The sequence below is a fragment of the Rana temporaria genome, chromosome 4 (genome assembly GCF_905171775.1).
Source record: "Rana temporaria chromosome 4, aRanTem1.1, whole genome shotgun sequence".
Lineage (NCBI taxonomy): Eukaryota > Metazoa > Chordata > Amphibia > Anura > Ranidae > Rana > Rana temporaria.
Window position 1 is genome coordinate 466,683,471 of NC_053492.1, and position 22,432 is coordinate 466,705,902.

The 22,432-nt window shown below is 44.2% G+C and overlaps 1 protein-coding gene across 3 annotated transcripts in view; it reads right to left on the reverse strand.

The window, feature by feature from the left end:
• The window catches only part of PAK5 (p21 (RAC1) activated kinase 5), a 192,217-nt gene that overhangs the window by 33,352 nt on the left and 136,433 nt on the right, over positions 1-22,432 (reverse strand). For all 3 annotated transcript variants that reach the window (XM_040351711.1, XM_040351710.1, XM_040351709.1), the window contains 3 exons: positions 8,125-8,616; positions 7,256-7,389; positions 976-1,102 (listed from right to left, as the gene is read on the reverse strand). In XM_040351711.1, the coding sequence (XP_040207645.1) occupies positions 976-1,102; positions 7,256-7,389; positions 8,125-8,616 (753 nt within the window). The remainder of the gene's footprint in view (positions 1-975; positions 1,103-7,255; positions 7,390-8,124; positions 8,617-22,432) is intronic.

Here is a 22,432-nt window from a genome sequence, read left to right on the forward strand (position 1 = left end):
GCGGCGGACGTATCGGACACTTTTGACACAATTTTGGGACCATTCACATTTATACAGCGATCAGTGCTATAAAAATGCACTAATTACTGTATAAATGTGACTGGCAGTGAAGGGGTTAACACTATAGGGATGAGGAAGGGGTTAAATGTATTCCCTCATTGTGTTCTTACTGTGTGGGGGGAGGGGACTGACTGGGGGAGGTGATCGATGCTGTGTCCCTATGTAAAGGGACACAGATCGGTCTCCTCTCCTCTGACAGCACGTGGAGCTCTGTGTTTACACACAGAGCTCCACGTCCTGCTGTGTAACCGACGATCGTGTGTGTCTGGCGGACATCGCGGCCGCCAGGCACTCGCATCGGCTCCCGAACGATGTGCCGGGCACGTTGTTTCCCCGCTGCGCGCCCCCAGTGGCGCGCACAGGGAACAACAACAACAGGACGTCCACCCGGCACTTGAGAGCTGCGCTGTGGACGTCTTTCGACCATAGCGCGGATCTCAAGTGGTTAAAACGACGTTAAAAAATGCATGTTCGGAAAAAAAAAAAATTCATTTTTCAGAACCTGAAAAATGATGTGAAGCCCACACACAATCATTTTAAATGACATTTTTGAAAAACAACGTTTTTTTCATGCCGAAAAATGATCGTGTGTACGCGGCATAACTTTTGATCCCAGACCCAATATCATTAGTGTGCCGTCATTGGTGTCAGTGGGAGGAATAGTGGCTCAAGGGCTAGATTAAGGCAAGCAAAGGGCCACATCCGGGCCCCAGGGCTTCAATTTGAAGACCACTGATCTAGTTCAACCAATAGAGAAAAATAAATAGATGAAAACAGAAAATCTCTATATACAGAATCCTATACTCACAGTTGATACAGATGAAGGTAAAAAAAAATCCTTATGAATAGGTTGAGCCTTAAACACAAGGGTAATATACAACAATCTGCTGGAGATCGGTGCATGAAAACACTTACCCTTCCATCGCTGGTCAGCAGGATAGAGTCACTTTTTATATCCCTGTGAATGACTCCCTGATTATGCAGATAGGACAATGCTTTGAGAACAGAGAAACACACAGTGGCTATTTGCTCCTCATTCATCCTGTAAAATAAGATTACATATTGATACATTGTTTAGAAACACCAACAATTGCATATTGAAACAAATAACAATCATCACTGTAACGGAATGGCCTGTGACACCTAGAGACCTTTGAAGGATGCGTGGTACTCCTGTGCCAGCGTCACTAATGACTCTTGGGTCTAGGGTCATCCTGTGCCCCTTTTGGGCATAGGATGGCTGAGAAATTATAATTCATGTATTGCAGGAGATCTGGACATATTACAGGTGATTTCATGCTGACCCACACCAGGTCAATTGACTCCTAAGATATTCCATTGTCCATTGTGTGATGCTAATACTGTTTTGTGTCTATTGTACTAATAAGGTCTGTAAAGGTGAGATGTCTAACTTTGAGGTGTTAATTGAGTCTGGCTTCTGAAAGACCTTTCATTGTGGATGCTAATGACACTGTACGGTGTGAATAGCTTATTGTCGGAGACAGAACGTCTGACATAGGAATGTGTATTATGCAGGTGAATAGCTTATTGCTGGAGTCAGGATGTCTGGGGGATAATTAACTCACCTGAATGTCATTATCTAAAAGAATGTGTATGAAGCCCCATTGTGTGATGTTTTGGGGGTGGAGAGTTTCATTGTCACTGTAACATGTTGTACTGTATATAAGAAAGCTAAGGTACCAATAAAATGAGTCATTCATTTTGGAACCAGTACCAGAGCTTGTGCCTCGGTTATTCTGCTAAATGAAATGGGTCCTGTTGAAAGGACAGGCAATCTTATTGGACGCCTAGGAGGAGGGGAGCGAGGAGGAGAAGAGCCGCTGGCCAGTGCCTGGATGCCCAGTCCCCGGAGCTGCTCCTCGGATGCCCGCCGCCTAGATGGGGTAAGACCGACCGGCAGAAATGGGGGGGTTTGAATTGCCGCAGGGGGGGTTGGTTGTTTGCTGCCCCCCAAATAAAAAAAATACCAGCCGCCAATTCATATACGGAAAGGGGTGGGGATAGTGGTGATCCCCATATTTAGGCAATGATGTAACCCCTTCAATCCCCATTCATTTGCATTTGTGGCCAGGGATTGGATTAGATGATGTCAGTGGTTGGTATAAACGTGGAACAGGAACAGGCCACATTTCTGTGTGTGTGTACCACTGCCAATGACAGTAGGCACTGATCTGTGTATTCTGAAGGAGGAGGGGACTTATGCCACGTACACACGACCGTTTTTTCCATCGGAATAAACTTTGACGGGTTTTTTTCCGACGGAATGCCGCTCAAGCAGTCTTGCATACACACGGTCACACCAAATTCCGACCGTCAAAAACGCGGTGACGTACATCACTACGACGAGCCTAGAAAAATGAGGTTCAATGCTTCCGAGCATGCGTTGAATTGTTTCCGAGTATGCGTGTGTTTTTTTTCCCCCGATAGAAATGTTTTCCGTCGGGAAAAAAAAAGAGAACATGTTCTCTTTCTAAGTCAATGGAATGGAGCATACACAAGGTCGGAAAATATCCGATGAAAAAATTTCTTCTGACTTTTTTCATCGGAAATTCCAAAATTGTGTACGCGGCATTAGTTTTTGTTTAGTTTAATTCGCTGGGGAACTGAAAAGAAATGTGTCCGTGTCTACCCAGCTTTACACAGGGAGAAAGTAAAGAAAGTCATTGTTTAATCTTCTGGAATATTTTACCTTCAAAACTTTACTATCAAGATTTTTGGTTAGCCTGCAAGATCAGTGCAATTCATCAATGTCAAGGGAACGTGGAAAATAATTTACATTTTGCTCTGAACTTCAGATTCTAAAAAAGATGCTTAAAGGTGTGTGTGATGGTGACTTAACCTTGCTGAGTGAGTTTAATCATTAAAATCTTAAAAAAAAAAAAATTCTTGTCTAGAGGTAATACAAGCAGACCTTGCATGAATCTGCAAGAACCCCTTTCATGATACAGTATATTATAATATATATATATATACACTGGATTTTTCATACTTTTAATGGGTGACGCAACTGAATAAAAAAGGTTGAGAAATGGTGGAGTATGGAATGGTTAGAACCCTTGTCTGGTTTATTTTGCCATCTACATTCCTTTGGAGAGATTTCCCATCATTTCCTGTCCTGTAGACAAATTTGAGGAAAAGCCTTCTAATGCCGCGTATACACAATCGGAAATTCCGACCGGAAAAGTCCAATGTGTGCTTTTGGTCAGAAATTCCGACTGTGTGTAGGCTCGGAAATTCCCCCAAGAAAAAACTGAGAGCTGGTTCTCAATTTTTCCGATGGGAAAAGATCTTGGGCCGCGTACACACGGTCGAACATGTCCGCTGAAACTGGGCCGCGGACCAGTTTCCGCGGACATGTCCGACCGTGTGTACGGCCTAGCGGACAGGTTTCCAGCCGACAAAAGTTTCTTAGCAAGCTAAGAAACTTGTCCGCTGGAAACACGTCCGTCGGACATGTCCGATGGTTAGTACACCTAATCGGACATGTCCACTGGTTATGACGTGTAACCAGCGTCCCGAAATTCCGCGCATGCGTCAAATTGATTCGACGCATGCGTGGAAGCATTGCACTTCCGTGTTTGAGAACGTCGGTGTCTTCTACGTCACTGCGTTCTCTGTCCGCGGGGATTTTGGTCTGATGGTGTGTACACACATCAGACCAAAAGCTCCCAGGAGACATGTCCGATGAAAACGATCGTCTGTATGCAATTCGACGCTCAAAAAAAACATGCATGCTCGGAATCAAGTCGACGCATGCTCGGAATCATTGAACTTAACTTTTCTCGGCTCGTCGTAGTGTTGTATGTCACCGGTTGGGATTTGGTGTGACCGTGTGTATGCAACACAAGTTTGAGCTGGAATTTTGTCAAAAAAAAATCCATGGATTTCTTGGCGGATTTTCCGATCGTATGTACGCGCCATTTGTCATCAGCTGTCATCTGAATAAATCCCCCTATTGGAAGTTCCCCTCCACCCCCCACTGATTTTTACGGTTATGAAATGGGTAAATCCTGTCAGGTGTCTTCTTTTTTTATTTGTCTGCATTCCATTGGGAAGACTTTCCTTCACTTCCTATCCCAGAGAACAGGAAGTGAGAGAAAAAACTCTATCCGAGGTGAGGAGAAATCAATTCTCTGATCATTACTATTGAAACAGGTGACTCCATTAAAGACTTCCCTTCTAGTCCTGTTCTGGCAAAAATTGGAAATGTTTTAAATTCCCATTACTTTCTGTCCTGGTGACAATGGTGGTTCCCCAACTGGGAAAATTAGAAATGTAAAGATTCTTTTTTTCCACTATTCTATCTGCACTTACAGTAAATCCTACGTGTAATGGAATCCACATTGCACTCTGCTTGAGTGCTTCCGTCAGTACACTGCTTCCTCCAATTTGGACCTTCAGATATCAGATTTTACAGCCGAATATTGTAATTGTAACTGTAACGGAATGGCCCGTGATACCCAGAGACTTTTGAAGGATGTGGGGTACTCCTGTGCCAGCTTCACTAATGACTCTTGGGTCTAGGGTCATCCTATGTCCAATAGGGGCATAGGATGACTGAGAACTGATATCTCGGATTACATGAGATGGGACATTAATAATAATTCATGTATTGCAGGAGATCTTGAAATAAAACAGGTTGTTTATTCTGACCCCCAACAGGTCAATAAGAAATGTCTCATTCAATGTGTAACATAGACTGTTGAGATGCTAATTAAGTCTGCTACTGTGGTGATGTGAATTGGAGCTTGGTAGCCAGTCTGGCTGCCTACTATGGGATGTTTAAGTGTCTTGCTGTGATTGCATTCCATTGTTCATTGTGCTAATTAGGTCTGCACCTAAGATCTTTCATTGTGTATGCCAATGACACTGTTTTGTGTGAAGATACTATTGATAATAGATGTGGAATGTGACTTGTCAGCTATAGTAATTAACTCCTCTAAATTCGGTGCCAGAATGTCTGTCTGGGATGTGGATTGAGGGCGGAACTCGTTAAAGGGTCACTAAAGGGAAACATTTTGTTTGCTGAAATTACTGTTTACAGGGTTTAGAGACATAATAATTAACTGATTCCTTTTAAAAATGATTACAAATAGATAAAAATCAATCATATAATGTGCCTGCAGGTTAGTTTCACTTTTAAACTGGTTTCATGTTCCTGTGAACTAGAGAGACACACAGAACAAAAACAAACAAATCCAGGGCAGTGTTTTGTTTTTTAAAATTAATCTGATTGGTTCTGTTAAGTTTTAGACACACAGTAATGACAGCTTAGACCACTGTGAAAAGCTCCCAGTACTGTGGTTATAAGGAGCCAGACAAGCAGGAAGTGTGGAGATCACAGCAGAATTACAGCAACTTCAAAGCAAAAACGAACAATAAGGACATGACACCAGTACTGCAGTGAGGTAAAGGAAGCTATTTAGCTAAAAAAATTTTTTCCTTTAGTGATCCTTTAAGCACCCATTGTGTGATGTTTTGGGTGGAGAGTTTCATTGTCCCTGTGATTACTGAAGCATGCTTTGTAACTGTATAAAAACCTGAGTTTACCATTAAAGCATTCATTTGTTTGAACCAGAGACAAAGCGTGTGTCTCGTCCTTCTGGGGAATGGAATGGGTCCTGTCTGCTGGATTGTCGGATAAGCTGTCGTGGGTTGGTGGAATGGAATATCGTAAACGGTGTTAACCCCTGACCGTTAGGCCTCGTACAGACGACCGGATCTATCCACTGGGATTGATCCGCGGATCAGTTCCAGCGGACAAATCCGGTCGTCTGTACGGCCTAGCGGTTATTTATCTGCGGAGATTCGTCCGGCCGATCGATTTCAAGCGGATAGAAATTTCTTAGCATGCTAAGAAATCTATCCGCTTGAATCGTGTCCAGCGGATTGATCCGGTCGACTCACCGGATCAATCCGTCCGCTCCCATCCCTTGCATGCGTCGTAATGATTCGACGCATGCGTGGAAGTAGTTACCCTCCAGCGTCGCGCACGTCATCGTCGCGGCGACGGCGCGACACGTCACCGCGGATGTTTTCCGCGCGGATTTTGATCCGATGGTGTGTACAAGCCATCGGATCAAAATCCGGAGGAGGAATATCCGCTGGAAACGGTCCGCATATCCCCCCGTCTGTACGAGGCCTTACAGTAACTAAGAACCAGGTGAGACTAGCTCAGTTACAAAGCTGGACCATAAACTGCTTATTGAAACACAGGTAAAGAATGGTAACACTCAGGGGCAATGCCCCCTCCCTTGTATTCAGGGTGGGGTAAACTGTCCAATCAGCAAAAAGGAACACACAGGCATTGAAAAATTTGAACGAGGTTTGAACCATTCCCATCTTGAACCTGAGAACTTCTATCAGCACTGTTCAACCGGCTCTACATAGAAGCAAGGATCTGTATAGCATACGTTTCTTTCCTTCAACGGATGATACGGGGTTCCCTGATATCCCACAAGCCTGTATGACTTGATAGGTATACACCTCATCATCTCATCATCTGGTAAGCAGATCTTCATTCCATTTCCATTGTCAAGGATTTTGCATTGCTCATTGACCTTCCGTTCCTTCATGGGTTAGGATTGTATCGTGGACTTTGGTCTATTTCATCATTTGAAGCTGCCTTACTACATGGACTTTTGTTATTAGACTTTTTATTTTAGCGCCACAATTTTACTTTGTTCTATTGAAAAATTTGAACAACAGACCACCTTATCAGCAGGGAGGGCTGTTGGAGGAATTCCCCGACCCCTCCCCTCTCTGCCCTGCCCCCAGTTTACATGCCAGGAACACAAATACGAACACCCATCCCATAATACACGTCTCCTAAGGCAGACAGACACAACAGAACAATGGGACACAGCCACACCCCAAACAATGCCAGCAAAGAGTTCACAACACCATGAGACAACACACAATACACACAACATTCCAGTGTGGCTGTACAGCGAGTCCGACTAGCACAGATCAGACTGGGGTTCTCGGTCACCCTGTGCCCCTAATGGACACCGGGTGACTTACACATAGGAGGGGCCAGGGGAGCTGAACCAGGAGATTCCAGTGCTCTCCAAGGTAAGCTGGGTTGCACAAGCCCCCCACCCAAAGTGACTCCCGTCACACTATGGCAATTTCCATACATTACTGAATTCTTAGAAAACATCACATGGCATACCTCGTGTGGGTGACGATGTCTGTCAGGGCTCCGCCTTCCAAGAATTCCATGACCACCCACAGTTCATCTCCAACCAGGTAACTATTATACATATCCACAACATTCTCATGATGGTAGTCCCTCATGATTACTACCTGTGGATACAAGAACAAAAATTAATTTGTTTGAACTCTTGAACTTTTATATCATTTCTATATTTAACCCCTTCGTGCCTAAGGGTAACACAAATCTTAATGCCTAAGCCCAATTTTGCAACTTTGATATATAGCTGTATTTTTCTTGCTACTACTATAACTTTCCACCGAAGAACAACCCAAAGACCCCCACAACCACCAGCCAGGGTTTTGGGGAGGAGGCCCTTATCCCTATCAACATGGAAACAAGGTGCTATGGGAAAGGAGGCAGTCACCCCCCATGTTACGGGCATGTGGCCTGATATAGTTCAGGAATGGAAGCGCTAACTTGTGCCCCACCTTTCCTGACCTACCGGTCAACATGCTTGAATAAGGGACTGGTATGGATTTTGGGGGGGGGCCCAATGACGTTTTTTTTTTAAATGTTAGTGTAGGGTTCCCCTTAAAATCCATACCATACCCAAAAGGCCTGTCATGGATTGGGGGGAAATGGTATTGCCCGCAATTTAAATGTAATTTTTTTTTCTTTACAAATGTCAGTTTTGCTGCAGCAGGTTCTATACATGGCACAGATGCGCCGCTTTACAGGCAGACTAAGGGGATTCCCCCAGGCACTATATTTAGCTGTCTAAAGGTCCGGGTCTTAAGTGGTTAATAACACCATCGTATCAATGGGCCAAAAGCCTTGAGATGATACCTTCACTGTAGGTTATAAAGTTGAAATAAACCACGTACCTCATTAAAGAGCAGTTCCCTTCTCTGCTGTTTCCTGAGATCCATTTTTTTCACAGCGACTTGCTTCCCCGTGTGTTTCTCGGTGGCGATACAAACGATTCCCGTCGAGCCCTCCCCGATTTTGATAAAGTCATCCAAATACTCTCGGGGGTCTCCAGGACTGACCACTAGCTGCAGAGCTGCCCTAAACTGTTCATGAGAGACTCTAGATGGCTGTTGATCGGAGGCTGAGCCCCAACTGGGAGGGGGGTAAACGCTGGACGTTGTACTGGGAGAGCTGGGGTAGGAACTTGTGGACATGAAATGGGGGCTCCCGTGGAGTTGGGGTTGGTGGTAGGGAGATGGCTTATGGTAAGCTGATGGATACTGGTAACTACTTGAGGGGTAATTGGGCTTGGTTTGGGACTGAGGTAGCTTTGTAGGACCTCGAGGATATGTATCAGATCCGGTGAGCGGGGGGCTCATGGATACCTGTGCTCGGTCGTAGTCTGCCTGCAAAACAAATGAGAAATCAAATGTTGTATATTGTGCTGTATACAGATACCATAGAGTACAGCTGTACAGTTTAGGGATATTGGGCCAGATTCACGAATATCTGCTGCGGCGTAACGTATCCCCTTTACGTTACAGCACCGCAAGTTTTCAGCGCAAGTGCCTGATTCACCAAGCACTTGCGTATAAACGTACGGCGGTGTAACGTAAAGCCGTCCGGCGCAAGCCCGCCTAATTCAAATGGGGCGTGTACCATTTAAATTAGGCGCGTTCCCGCGCCAAACGTTCTGCACATGCTCCGTGTGAAAGTTTCCCGACGTGCTTTGCGCGAAATTACGGCGCCCCAACGTATTCTTTGAACGGCGACGTGCGTTACGTCGTTTCGTATTCCCGGACGTCTTACGCAAAAAAATTGAAATTCAACGCGTGAACGACGGCCATACTTTAACATGGCTGTTCTAAAGATAAGCCATGAAAAAGCAGGCTTAAGTTTGCGACGGGAAAAACCGACTAGCGACGACGTAAGAGAATGAGACGAACGCGCGTATCTTCGTGGATCGCCGTAAACAGCTAATTTGCATACCCGATGCGGAAAACTACGCAAACTCCACCCAGCGGCCACCGGAGAATTACACTTACGATTCGAAGGCGTACGCCTGTCGGATCTTAGCCAAAAGCCGTCGGATCTTGTTTGTGAATTACAAATTAAGATACGATGCGGCAAATTTGAAAATACGCCGGAGTATCAGTAGATACTCGGGCGTATTTCCTCTGTGAATCTGGCCCATTGTCCTTTGCTAGATGACAATTGACAAAAAAATTAAGAAAAATTCCCAGTTGACTTACCAGCCAGCCTGCAACAACCCGAACTGTCCTGTCTAACAGTTCACGTTAAAACAAGCGGCACATATTTACAGAAGCTGCAGAATAGACATGTGCAGAACGAAAAAAAAATGTTTTGTTTCGATTCGTTATTTGCATAAAATCTGTTTAAACCACTTCCATACCAGGCACTTACGCACCTTCCCGCCCAAGCCAATTTTCAGCTTTCAGCACTGTCGCACTTTGAATGGCAATTACGCGGTTGTGCTACACTGTACCCAAACAAAATTGGCGTCCTTTTTTCCCCACAAATAGAGCTTTCTTTTGGTGGTATGTGATCACCTCTGCGATTTTTTTTTTTTAGCGCAACAACTAAAAAAAGACTGAAAATTTTGAAAAAAATTACGTTTTTATTTGTTTCTGTTAATTTTTTTGTAAATAAGTAAGTTTTCTCTTTCAATTACGGGATCTGATATGGCGGCACTGATGGGCACCGATGAGATGGCATTGATGGACATCGATGGCGTAGTACTGATGGGCACCGATGGGCACTGATTGGCGGCGCTGGTATGTGGCACTGATGGGCACTCATAGGCAGCACTGATGGGCACTCATGAGCGGCACTGATGGGCACTCATAGGCGGCACTGATGGGCACTCATGAGCGGCACTGATGGGCACTCATAGGCGGCACTGGGAACTCATAGGCGGCACAGATGGGCACTCATGGGCGGCACTTATGGGTGGCACTAATGGGTACTTATGGGTGGCACAGATGGGCGCTGGGCATGGATGGGCACTGTGGGGTGGCACTGGACACTGTGGGGTGGCACTGATGGACACTGTGGGGTGGCACTGATGCATCCATGTTGCCAGTCAGTGCCTTCCCTTCCCTGGTGGTCCAGTGTGGCGATCCGAGGGGGGGCTGCGCTGAATGGTAATAACCATTCAGCGCGAACCCCCCTGTCAGGAGAGCCGCCGATCGGCTCTCCTCTACTCGTGTCTGTCAGATGCGAGTGAGGAAGAGCCGATCAACGGCTCTTCCTGTTTACATCGTGATCAGCTGTGGTTGGACACGGCTGATCACGTGGTAAAGAGCCTCCGCCGGAGGCTCTTTACCGAGATTGGACATGCAGGATGTCAGACTGACACCCCGCATCACCGATCGCCGCGCTGCGCGCCCCCACGGGCGCGCGCGGGCATGAAATCCTGCAGGACGTCAATAGACGTCCAGTCAGGATTTCAGAACCACTTCCCGGACGTCAATCTGTTATTGACCGGGCGGGAAGTGGTTAATTTGTTTTCCGAATTTGTTTATTCAAATTTTTTTTGATTGTATTTATAAGTGCATTCAAATTGCATTTGAATCGAATTCTATTCAAAATTTAATTTATTCTATTCTAAATTTTAATTTTGGAAAATGGTTATATTCTTTCTATTCCATTCTATTTTTTTTATTTATTCTATCCTTTTTTATTATATTCTATTATTTTCTATTTTATCCGAATTAAAAAATGTTTCTATTCGAAATTTGAATTTTGGAGAACAGTTATATTGTTTTATTCTTTCTGTTCTATTGTTTATCCTATTCTTTTCTAATTCAAATTTATTTTATTCGAAATTAGAATTTCGGAAGATGGTTATATACTATTTATTCTATTCTATTGTTTTTTCTATTCCGGTCTTTTCTATTCTAGTCAATTTTTTCTATTATGTGCTATTCTATTCAAATTTGAATTTATTTTATTCAAATTTTGGGAATTGGTTATATTCTTTTATTTTCTATTCTTTTCTATTCTATTCGAATTAAAAAAAAACTATTTGAAATTCGAATTTCAGAAGATGGTTATATTAAATTTTATTCTATTTTTTTTATTCTATTCTATTCCTTTATTTTCTATTCTATTTTATGCTGATCTTTTAGTTTCTATTCTATTCTGTTTTACTCTATTATATTTTATTTTTTTATTTTCTATTTTGTTCCTCTATTTTATCCCTTTTTTCTATAAAAAAAATGTATTCTTTTTTTTTTTCCTATTCTTTTATTTACTATTCTGTACCTCTATTTTATCCCATTTTTCTATAATTTTTTTTTTCTATTCTTTTATTTTCTATTCTGTTCCTCTATTTTATCCCTTTTTTCTATAAAAAAGGGTTATTCTTTTTTTTTCAATTCTGTTTCTCTATTTTATCCCTTTTTTCAAAAAAAAAAAATGTATTCTTTTTTTTTTCTATTCTTTTATTTTCTATTCTGTTCCTCTATTTTATTCATTTTTTCTATAAAAAATGTTGTTCTTTTTTTTCTATTCTTTTATTTTCTATTCTGTTCCTCTATTCTATACAAAAAAAAATGATATTCTTTTATTTTCTATTCTGTTCCTCTATTTTATCCCTTTTTTCTATAAAAAAAAAAATGTATTCTTTTTTTTTTTATTATTCTTTTATTTACAATTCTGTTCCTCTATTTTATCACTTTTTTCTATAAAAAAAATCTTATTTTTTTTCTATTCTTTTATTTTCTATTATGTTCCTTTATTTTATCTCTTTTTTTCTATAAAAAATATGTTATTCTTTTTTTTCTATTCTTTTATTTTCTATTCTGTTCCTCTATTCTATACAAAAATGATATTCTTTTATTTTCTATTATGTTCCTATTTTATCCCTTTTTTAAAAAAAAAAAAAATGTATTCTTTTTTTTTTTTATTATTCTTTTATTTACAATTCTGTTCCTCTATTTTATCACTTTTTTCTATAAAAAAAATCTTATTTTTTTTCTATTCTTTTATTTTCTATTCTGTTCCTCTATTCTATACAAAAATGATATTCTTTTATTTTCTATTATGTTCCTATTTTATCCCTTTTTAAAAAAAAAAAAATGTATTCTTTTTTTTTTACTATTCTGTTCCTCTATTTTATCCTTTTTTTCTATAAACTAAATAAATATATCTATTCTTTTATTTTCTATTCTGTTCCTCTATGTTATCCCTTTTTTTATATAAAAAATGTTATTTTTTTTTTCTATTATTTTATTTTTTATTCTGTTCCTCTATTTTATCCCTTTTTTCTCTATAAGAAAAATGATTTATCCCTTTTTTTTTATTCTATATTTTTTTTATAAGATTATTTTCTATTTGGTTCTGTTTTACTCTACTATATTCTTTTAATTTCTATTCTATTTTACTCTCTTTGGAAATTCGAATTCGATTCAAATTTGATTTAAAAACTACTTAAATTTGATTTAAAAACTATTTAAATTTGATTTAAAAACGATTAAAATTCAATTCGAAATATTTGTGGATACAAATTTCATCCTAAAATTGCAACTTGTTATTTCGGATTCGTTTAAATTTGTTACTATTGTCATTCGAAAATTCCGATACATCCAAATTTCCGAATAACTAAAAAGAAAGTTACAATATATTAAGGGCCAGATCCACATACAAATAGATCGGCGCAGCGTATCAGAGATACACTACGCCGCCGTATCTTACCTGGCTTTAAATCGAATCCAGGAAGAATTTGCGCCGTAAGTTACGGCGGCGTAGTGTATCTTTGGCGGCGGAATTCAAATCGGCAATTAGGGGGCGTAATTCATTTAAATGAAGCGCGTCCCCGCGCCGAATGAACTGCGCATGCTCCGTTTCTAAATTTCCCGCCGTGCATTGTGCTAAATGACGCAACAACGTCATTTTTTTAACTTAGACGGGACTTACGTCCATCCCGATTCACGGATGACTTACGCAAAAAAAAAAAATTCTAATTTCGACGCGGGAACGACGGCCATACTTAACATGGCAAGTCTATCTATACGCCGCAAAATAGCAGCTTTAACTATACACCGGAAAAAGCCGACTAGAGATGACGTAAGAGAATGCGACGGCCGCTCGTACGTTCGTGGATCATCGGATATAGCTAATTTGCATACCCGACGCGGAAAACAACGTGAACGTCACCCAGCGGACGCCGAAGTATTGCATCTTAGATCCGAAGGCGTACAAGGACGTACACCTGTCGGATCTAACCCAGATGGCGTCGTATCTTGGTTTAAGGATTCAAACCAAAGATACGACGCAGGAAATTTGAAAGTAAGCCGGCGTATCAGTAGATACGCCGGCGTACTCTCTCTCTAGATCTGCACCTTTGTTTTTTGGGGTTTAATATCACTTTAATGCTAAGGCTCCATCCACACCTGAGTGCTTCGCGAACGCGTGAAAAACACGCGTCGCGCTTACAGCTCCATTCATTATTAATAGCACCCCCCAAACGCGGCACATCGAAATGGGGAGTTAAAAAACGCAGGTAGAGGAACTTTTTAGGCGTTTCCCGCATGTAGGGCAGTCCATTGTAATAAATGCGCGTAACATGGAAAAGCTCGAAAACGCGGGGAAAAAAAACACACGCGCGCGGGAGACGCTGGAGGTGAATGCGACTCAACAACGGTAGATTGAGGAGATTCCTTTCCAATTATCGCATCAGAAACGTTACAAAATATCTTCCTTATCCACAATACGTTATAAATGATATCTGTACAATGCGACGCCTTCAGCGACGTACGCACAACACGGCTCGCCTAACGCGCGCCTAATGCATTACTATTACAAATAATTATGGCGCTGAATTCATTTAATCAGTCGATATCAGTAGCAGAGCTCGGAGACGTCCGGGGCATAAACTCCACACTGCCATCAAACCCCCCCCCCCCCCCCCCCCCCCCCCGGCGTTACCGCTGGCTGTCAGCCAGGAGTCCCCTGATTCATGTTCGTTAAGCGAACATTAATCTGAATTTGGCAGCATAATCAAGGACCTAACTGAACTGTGAAATTGAATTCTGCAGTGGAACATCATATGACCGATTTATGCTAAGGCTGCAAAAAAAAAAAAAAAAACTACTACCGCAGAATCGCTTTGTCGCCGAACACACAATGCAAGGAGATTTTTGTAAATAGGCAACCAATAGGAGGAGAAGAAATAAAAAATAACACAGCTTGGAAGGTATTGGCCTATTAAACATTCAGCATGGGGGGGGCGAATATATTATTTTCCTGCGTTTTATATAGTGGCAGCATAGTGGGCCAGATTCAGAAAGAATTACGTTGCGCAGCGGCGGCGTAACGTATCCCATTTACGTTACACCTCCGCAGGTTTACAGCGTAAGTGCCTGATTCACAAAGCACTTACCTGTAAACTTGCGGCGGTGTATCGTAAATCCGCCCGGCGCAAGCCCGCCTAATTCAAATGGGGCGGGCACCATTCAAATTAGGCGCGTTCGCGCGCTGAGCGTACTGCACATGCTCCGTCCGTCAAATTACCCGACGTGAATTGCGCTAAATGACGTCGCAAGGACGTCATTGGTTTCGACGTTAACGTAAATGGCGTCCAGCGCCATTCACGGACGACTTACGCAAACGACGTGAAATGTAAAATTTCGACGCGGGAAAGACGGCCATACTTAACATTGGTAGACCACTTAGGAGGCAGCCTTAACTTTACGACGCGTATCGCTACGGAAACAACGTAAATTTAGATCGACGGGCATCGCGGACGTTCGTGAATCGCCGTAACTAGTCATTTGCATATTCTACGCCGACCGCAATGGCCTCGCCACCTAGCGGCCGGCCTAGAATTGCAGCCTAAGATCCCACGGTGTAACACACGTTACACCTGTCGGATCTTAGGGCTACCTATGCGTAACTGATTCTATGAATCAGGCGCATAGATACGACAATCGTATCTCAGAGATACGACGGCGTATCAGGAGATACGCCGTCGTATCTCTTCTCTGAATCTGGCCCAGTAAAACCATTCACGTCGGTCCCTGCCTTTCCAGGAGCTACATTTAGGCCCGGTCCAAACCTCGCGTAGCAAGAATGAGCGCGATTTTTAAAGCGCGATTTACACGTTGGAAACACACATTCACCTTAACCACTTAAGACCCGGACCTTTAGGCAGGTAAAGGACCCGGCCAGTTTTTGCGATTCGGCACTGCGTCGCTTTAACTGACAATTGCGCGGTCGTGCGACGTGGCTCCCAAACAAAATCGGCGTCCTTTTTTCCCCACAAATAGAGCTTTCTTTTGGTGGTATTTGATCACCTCTGCGTTTATTTATTTTTTGCACTATAAACAAAAATAGAGCGACAATTTTGAAAAAAATGCAATATTTTTTACTTTTTGCTATAATAAATACCCCCAAAAATATATAAAAACATTTTTTTATCTCCTCAGTTTAGGCCGATACGCATTCTTCTACCTATTTTTGGTATAAAAAAAAATTTGCAATAACTGTTTATCGATTGGTTTGCGCAAAATTTATAGCGTTTACAAAATAGGGGATATTTTTATTGCATTTTTTTTTCTTTTACCACTAATGGCGGCGATCAGCGATTTTTTTCGTGACTGCGACATTATGGCGGACACTTCGGACAATTTTGACACATTTTTGGGACCATTGTCATTTTCACAGCAAAAAATGCATTGGGCTAGATTCAGGTACCTGCGCTTGTTCTTACGGCGGCGCAGCGTATCGTATTTACGCTACGCCGCCGTAACTTACAGGAGCAAGTGCAGTATTCACAAAGCACTTGCTCCGTAAGTTGCGGCGGCGTAGCGTAAATGGGGCCGGCATAAGCGCGCGTAATTCAAATGTGGAAGGGGGAGCGTGTTTTATGTAAATCTATGATGACCTGACGTGATTGACGTTTTGTATGCGCCGTCCGTGTACATATCCCAGTGTGCATTGCTCCCAAGTACGGCGCAACGACGTATTGGTTTCGAAGTGAACGTGAATTACGTCCAGCCCCATTCACGGACGACTTACGCAAACGACGTAAAAAATTTCAATTTCGAAGCGGGAACGACGTCCATACTTAACATTGGCTGCACCTCCTAATAGCAGGAACAACCTTACGCCGAAAATGCCTAACGTAAACGACGTAAATAAATTGCGCCGGCCGTACGTACGTTTGTGAATCGGCTTATCTAGGTAATTTGCATATTCTATGCCGAAAACAACGGTAGCGCCCCCCTAGCGGCCAGCGTAGAATTGCACACAATTATACGCCGCCGTATTCAAATTTTTTGAGCGTATCTGCCTTTGAGAATCGGCGTAACGATACGCCGGCGCAGATTTGAAATTACGGCGGCGTATCTGGAGATACACCGCCGTAACAGGTACCTGAATCTAGCCCATTGTTTACTGTGAAAATGACAATTGCCATTTGGGAGTTAACCACAAGGGGGCGCTGATGGGGTTATGTGTGACCTCATCTGTGTTTCTAACTGTAGGGGGGTGTGGCTGTAGGTGTGACGTCATTGATCGTGCTTCCCTATATTAGAGAACACACGATCGATGACGGCGCCACAGTGAAGAACGGGGAAGCTGTGTTTACACACACCTCTCCCCGTTCTTCAGCTCCGGGGACCGATCGTGGGACTCCAGCGGCGATCGGGTCCGCGGGTCCCGCTGCCGCGGTCACGGAGCTTCGGACCGCGGCTTGGCACTTAAAGAGGACGTACCTGTACGTACATGTGCCCAGCCGTGCCATTCTGCCGACGTATATGTGCAGGAGGCGGTCCTTAAGTGGTTAATGGGCTGCTCTTAGGGTGACCGCATTTCCAAACTACCATTTAGGGACACCCTCCCTTCCCAAAAATCAGCTTGTGCTGTAACGAATCACAGACCAGTGATTGGACACAAGAGGCGGGATTTATGATTTCTCCAATCACAAGCAGGGGGTGGGGATTGTGCTCCTCCAGACATTTCCGGCCAGTAAAAGTGGTGTCGGTGAGTAAATCGGTGATGTGGCGACCTTTTTTGGGGGCATCAGATTGGCCCGGGGGGTGGCTGTGTCAGTTTCATTCAGGGACACTGTATTGTCCTGGAATGAAGGTGCCCGGGACAGACCTGCAAAATGCGGGACTGTCCCGGGCAATCCGGGACACGTGGTTACCCTAGCTGCTCTATGCCCGTCTATCACCCACAAGAAGCTCCTGCTCTATTTTGGGTGACAATCTTAGCACGATTTTTATCTGTGCGTTCTGTTGCGATTCTGTCACGTGATAATCGTGGCAGAATCGCATCGCGTTTAGGGTGCCGCTAAGGATAAAGGCATCCTACCTGATCTGATGTGCAAGGGGGACTCTGATGGAAGATGGAGCTCTGATGTGATGAAGGAGCTTCTGTTCTGAAAGGGAGGTTCTGATGTGATAGGGAGACTCTGATGTGAAGGTGGAAAGAGAGAGATCTGATGTGCAAAGGTAACTCTGATGGAAGAGGGGTCTCTGGTGTGATGAGGGAGGTAGGGTGACCACGTGTCCTGGATTGCCCGGGACAGTCCCGCATTTTGCAGGTCTGTCTCAGGCACCTTAATTTCGGGACAATACAGCGATGGAAGAGGGGTCTCTAAAGTGATGAGGGAGCTTCTGTTCTAAAAGGGGGGTTCTGATGTGATGGGGGGACTCTGATGTGAAGGTGAGGCTTCTGATGTGATGGGGGGACTCTGATGCGAAAAGTAGGGTGACCACATGTCCTGGATTTCTCGGGACAGTCCCGCATTTTGCAGGTCTGTCCCAGGCACCTTCATTTCAGGACAATACAGTGATGGAGTAGGGGTCTCTGATGTGATGAGGAAGCTTCTGCTCTGAAAGGGGGGACTCTGAAATGAAGGCAAGGCTTCTGATGTGATGTGTGGACTGATGTAAAAAGGGGACTCTGATGTGAAGAGATAGCTTCTGAGGTAATGGGAGCACCTCTTATGTGAAAGGAGGGGCTGTAGTGTGAAAGAGAGATCTGATGTGCAAAGGTGACTATGATGGAAGAGGGGTTTCTGATGGGATGAGGGGGCTTATGTTCTGAAAGGGAGGTTCTGATGTGATGGGGGGACTCTGATGTGAAGGTGAGGCTTCTGATGTAATGGGGGGACTCTGATGTGAAAAGTAGGGTGACCACGTGTCTGGGATTTCCCGGGACAGTCCCGCATTTTGCAGGTCTGTCCCAGGCACCTTCATTCCGGGACAATACAGCGATGGAAGAGGGGTCTCTGATGTGATGAGGAAGCTTCTGTTCTGAAAGGAGGATTTTGATGTGATGGAGGGACTCTGATGTGAAGTTGGGGTTTCTGATGGGATGGGGGGACTCTGATGTGAAAAGTAGGGTGACCACATGTCCTGGATTTCCCGGGACAGTCCCGCATTTTGCAGGTCTGTCCCAGGCACCTTCATTTCAGGACAATACAGTGATGGAGTAGGGGTCTCTGATGTGATGAGGAAGCTTCTGCTCTGAAAGGGGGGACTCTGAAATGAAGGCAAGGCTTCTGATGTGATGTGTGGACTCTGATGTAAAAAGGGGACTCTGATGTGAAGAGATAGCTTCTGAGGTAATGGGAGCACCTCTTATGTGAAAGGAGGGGCTGTAGTGTGAAAGAGAGATCTGATGTGCAAAGGTGACTATGATGGAAGAGGGGTTTCTGATGGGATGAGGGGGCTTATGTTCTGAAAGGGAGGTTCTGATGTGATGGGGGGACTCTGATGTGAAGGTGAGGCTTCTGATGTAATGGGGGGACTCTGATGTGAAAAGTAGGGTGACCACGTGTCTGGGATTTCCCGGGACAGTCCCGCATTTTGCAGGTCTGTCCCAGGCACCTTCATTCCGGGACAATACAGCGATGGAAGAGGGGTCTCTGATGTGATGAGGAAGCTTCTGTTCTGAAAGGAGGATTTTGATGTGATGGAGGGACTCTGATGTGAAGTTGGGGTTTCTGATGGGATGGGGGGACTCTGATGTGAAAAGTAGGGTGACCACATGTCCTGGATTTCCCGGGACAGTCCCGCATTTTGCAGGTCTGTCCCAGGCACATTCATTTCAGGACAATACAGTGATGGAGTAGGGGTCTCTGATGTGATGAGGAAGCTTCTGCTCTGAAAGGGGGGACTCTGAAATGAAGGCAAGGCTTCTGATGTGATGTGTGGACTCTGATGTAAAAAGGGGACTCTGATGTGAAGAGATAGCTTCTGAGGTAATGGGAGCACCTCTTATGTGAAAGGAGGGGCTGTAGTGTGAAAGAGAGATCTGATGTGCAAAGGTGACTATGATGGAAGAGGGGTTTCTGATGGGATGAGGGGGCTTATGTTCTGAAAGGGAGGTTCTGATGTGATGGGGGGACTCTGATGTGAAGGTGAGGCTTCTGATGTAATGGGGGGACTCTGATGTGAAAAGTAGGGTGACCACGTGTCTGGGATTTCCCGGGACAGTCCCGCATTTTGCAGGTCTGTCCCAGGCACCTTCATTCCGGGACAATACAGCGATGGAAGAGGGGTCTCTAAAGTGATGAGGGAGCTTCTGTTCTGAAAGGAGGATTTTGATGTGATGGAGGGACTCTGATGTGAAGTTGGGGTTTCTGGTGGGATGGGGGGACTCTAATGTGAAAAGATAGCTTCTGAAGTGATGGGAGCACCTCTTTTGTGAAAGGTAGAGGACTGTAGTGTGAAAGAGAGAGATCTGATGTGCAAGGGGGACTCTGATGGAAGAGGGGTCTCTGATGTGATGAGGGAGCTTCTGTTCAGAAAAGGGGGTTCTGATGTGATGGGCAGACCCCCACAAGCATTGGCCAGGGTTGTGGGGAAGAGGCCCTTGACAAGATGCTTTGGAGGTGGGGGAGCTCCCCCTGCGTCAAAGCACCCCCTCATGTTGAGGGGTACATGTGGCCTAGTATGGTTTAGGAGGGGGAGGGGGCTATCGCTAGTCCCCTCCCTTTTCTGTCCTGCTGGGCTGCATGCTTGGATAAGGGTCTGGTATGGATTTTGGGGGGGACCCGTGAGATTTTTTGATTGGCGGGCAATGGTATTGCCGGCAATTTAAATGTATTTTTTTTTCTTTACAAATGTCAGTTTTGCTGCAGCAGGTTCTATACATGGCACAGATGCAGCACTTTACAGGCAGGCTAAGGGGATCCCCACCGGCACTATATTTAAAGGGATTCTTTATTTTTATTACATTATCTTTTTAAAAAAAACATTCCCCTCAAAATCCGTACCTGATCTGAAGGGCTTGGTATGGATTGGGGGGCAATTTAAATGTATTTTTTTTCTTTACAAATGTCAGTTTTGCTGCAGCAGGTTCCATACATGGCACAGGGTCTGGTATGGATTCTGGGGGGACCCCATGTTGGTGTGGGTTTCCCCTTAAAATCCATACCAGACCAAAAGGGCTTGTCATGGATTGGGGGCAATGCTATTGCCGGCAATGAAAAAAAAATGTTCTTTACAAATGTCAGTTTTACTGCAGCAGGTTTCATACATGGCACAGATGTGCCACTTTACAGGCAGGCTAAGGGGATCCCCACAGGCACTATATTTAAAGGGATTATTTATTTTTATTACATTATCTTTTTTAAAAAAAACATTCCCCTCAAAATCCATACCTGATCTCAAGGGCTTGGTATGGATTGGGGGGCAATTTAAATGTATTTTTTTTCTTTACAAATGTCAGTTTTGCTGCAGCAGGTTCTATACATGGCACAGGGTCTGGTATGGATTCTGGGGGGACCCCATGTTGGTGTGGGGTTCCCCTTAAAATCCATACCAGACCCAAAGGGCCTGTCATGGATTGGGGGCAATGCTATTGCCGGCAATTAAAAAAAATGTTCTTAACAAATGTCAGTTTTACTGCAGCAGGTTTCATACATGGCACAGATGTGCCACTTTACAGGCAGGCTAAGGGGATCCCCACAGGCACTATATTTAAAGGGATTATTTATTTTTATTACATTATCTTTTTTAAAAAAAACATTCCCCTCAAAATCCATACCTGATCTCAAGGGCTTGTCATTTTTTTCCTCGATTTTTACTTTTATTGCCGGCAGTTGATAATGTATTGGCCGAGATTCAGGTAGAATTGCCCCCTTTTTACGGAGGCGCAGGGCAGCGTTTTTGCCCTGCACCCCCGCAAATTTCCTGCGCTACCCGCGATTCACGGAGCAGTAGCTCCGTAAATTGTGTGTGCGCTGTGTAAACTTGCCCTGCGTAAGGGCGCCTAATGTAAATGATCCCGTAGGGGGCGGGAATCATTTAAATTAGGCGCGCTCCCGCGCCGAGCGTAGAGCGCATGCTCCGTCGGGAAACTTTCCTGACGTGCATTGCGGCAAATGACATCGCAAGGACGTCATTTGCTTCCAAGTGAACGTGAATGGCGTCCAGCGCCATTCATGAATCACTTCCGCAAACGACGTGAAATTCAAATTTCGCGACGCGGGAACGACGGGTATACTTTAGCATTGGCTGCCCCTACTATTAGAAGGGGCAGCCTTACGCTAAACACGCCGTACGGAAACGACGTAACTCGCGTACGCAGGGCTCGCGCAACATTGTGAATCGGTGTTAGTATGCAATTTGCATACTATACGCTGACCACAATGGGAGCGCCCCCTAGCGGCCATCGCAAGAATGCAGCCTAAGATATGCGTGGCATAAGAGCCTTATGCCACGCAGATTTTAGGCTGCAGTCGGCGTTACGATGTTCCTGAATCAGGAGCATTCGTAACGCCGGCGCAAGTAAGCAATTGCACTGCGTAACTATGGTTACGCAGGCGCAATTGCTCTCTGAATCCGGGCCATTGATTGTTAAGGACGCGATGCCCTTGTATTTCAATGTTGTATTTAGCTGTTTGGCTTTAATTGTTGTCAACTTTTCCAAAGAATAGAATGATAGCGTGCTATAAATATATAAAGTGGCGGTGGGGGGGGGGGGGGGGCTAAGAGTTGGTTGTCTGGTGAGATGGCACTTGATCAGGATAGAAGTGCCGAAGTAAAAAAAAAGAAGAATTTTGGCTGCAAGAGCAGAGCGATCCTTGCAATGTTCATGCAAATAGTCGCTTAACACTGCAGCTGAGCAAAATTAATGATCCTCATTCTATTTCATAGCTGAGCGGTAATTAGCGCCGTGTGTGGCTGATGTTTGACTTAACCCATTGCACCCCGAAAATAAAAAACGGAAAATAAACCG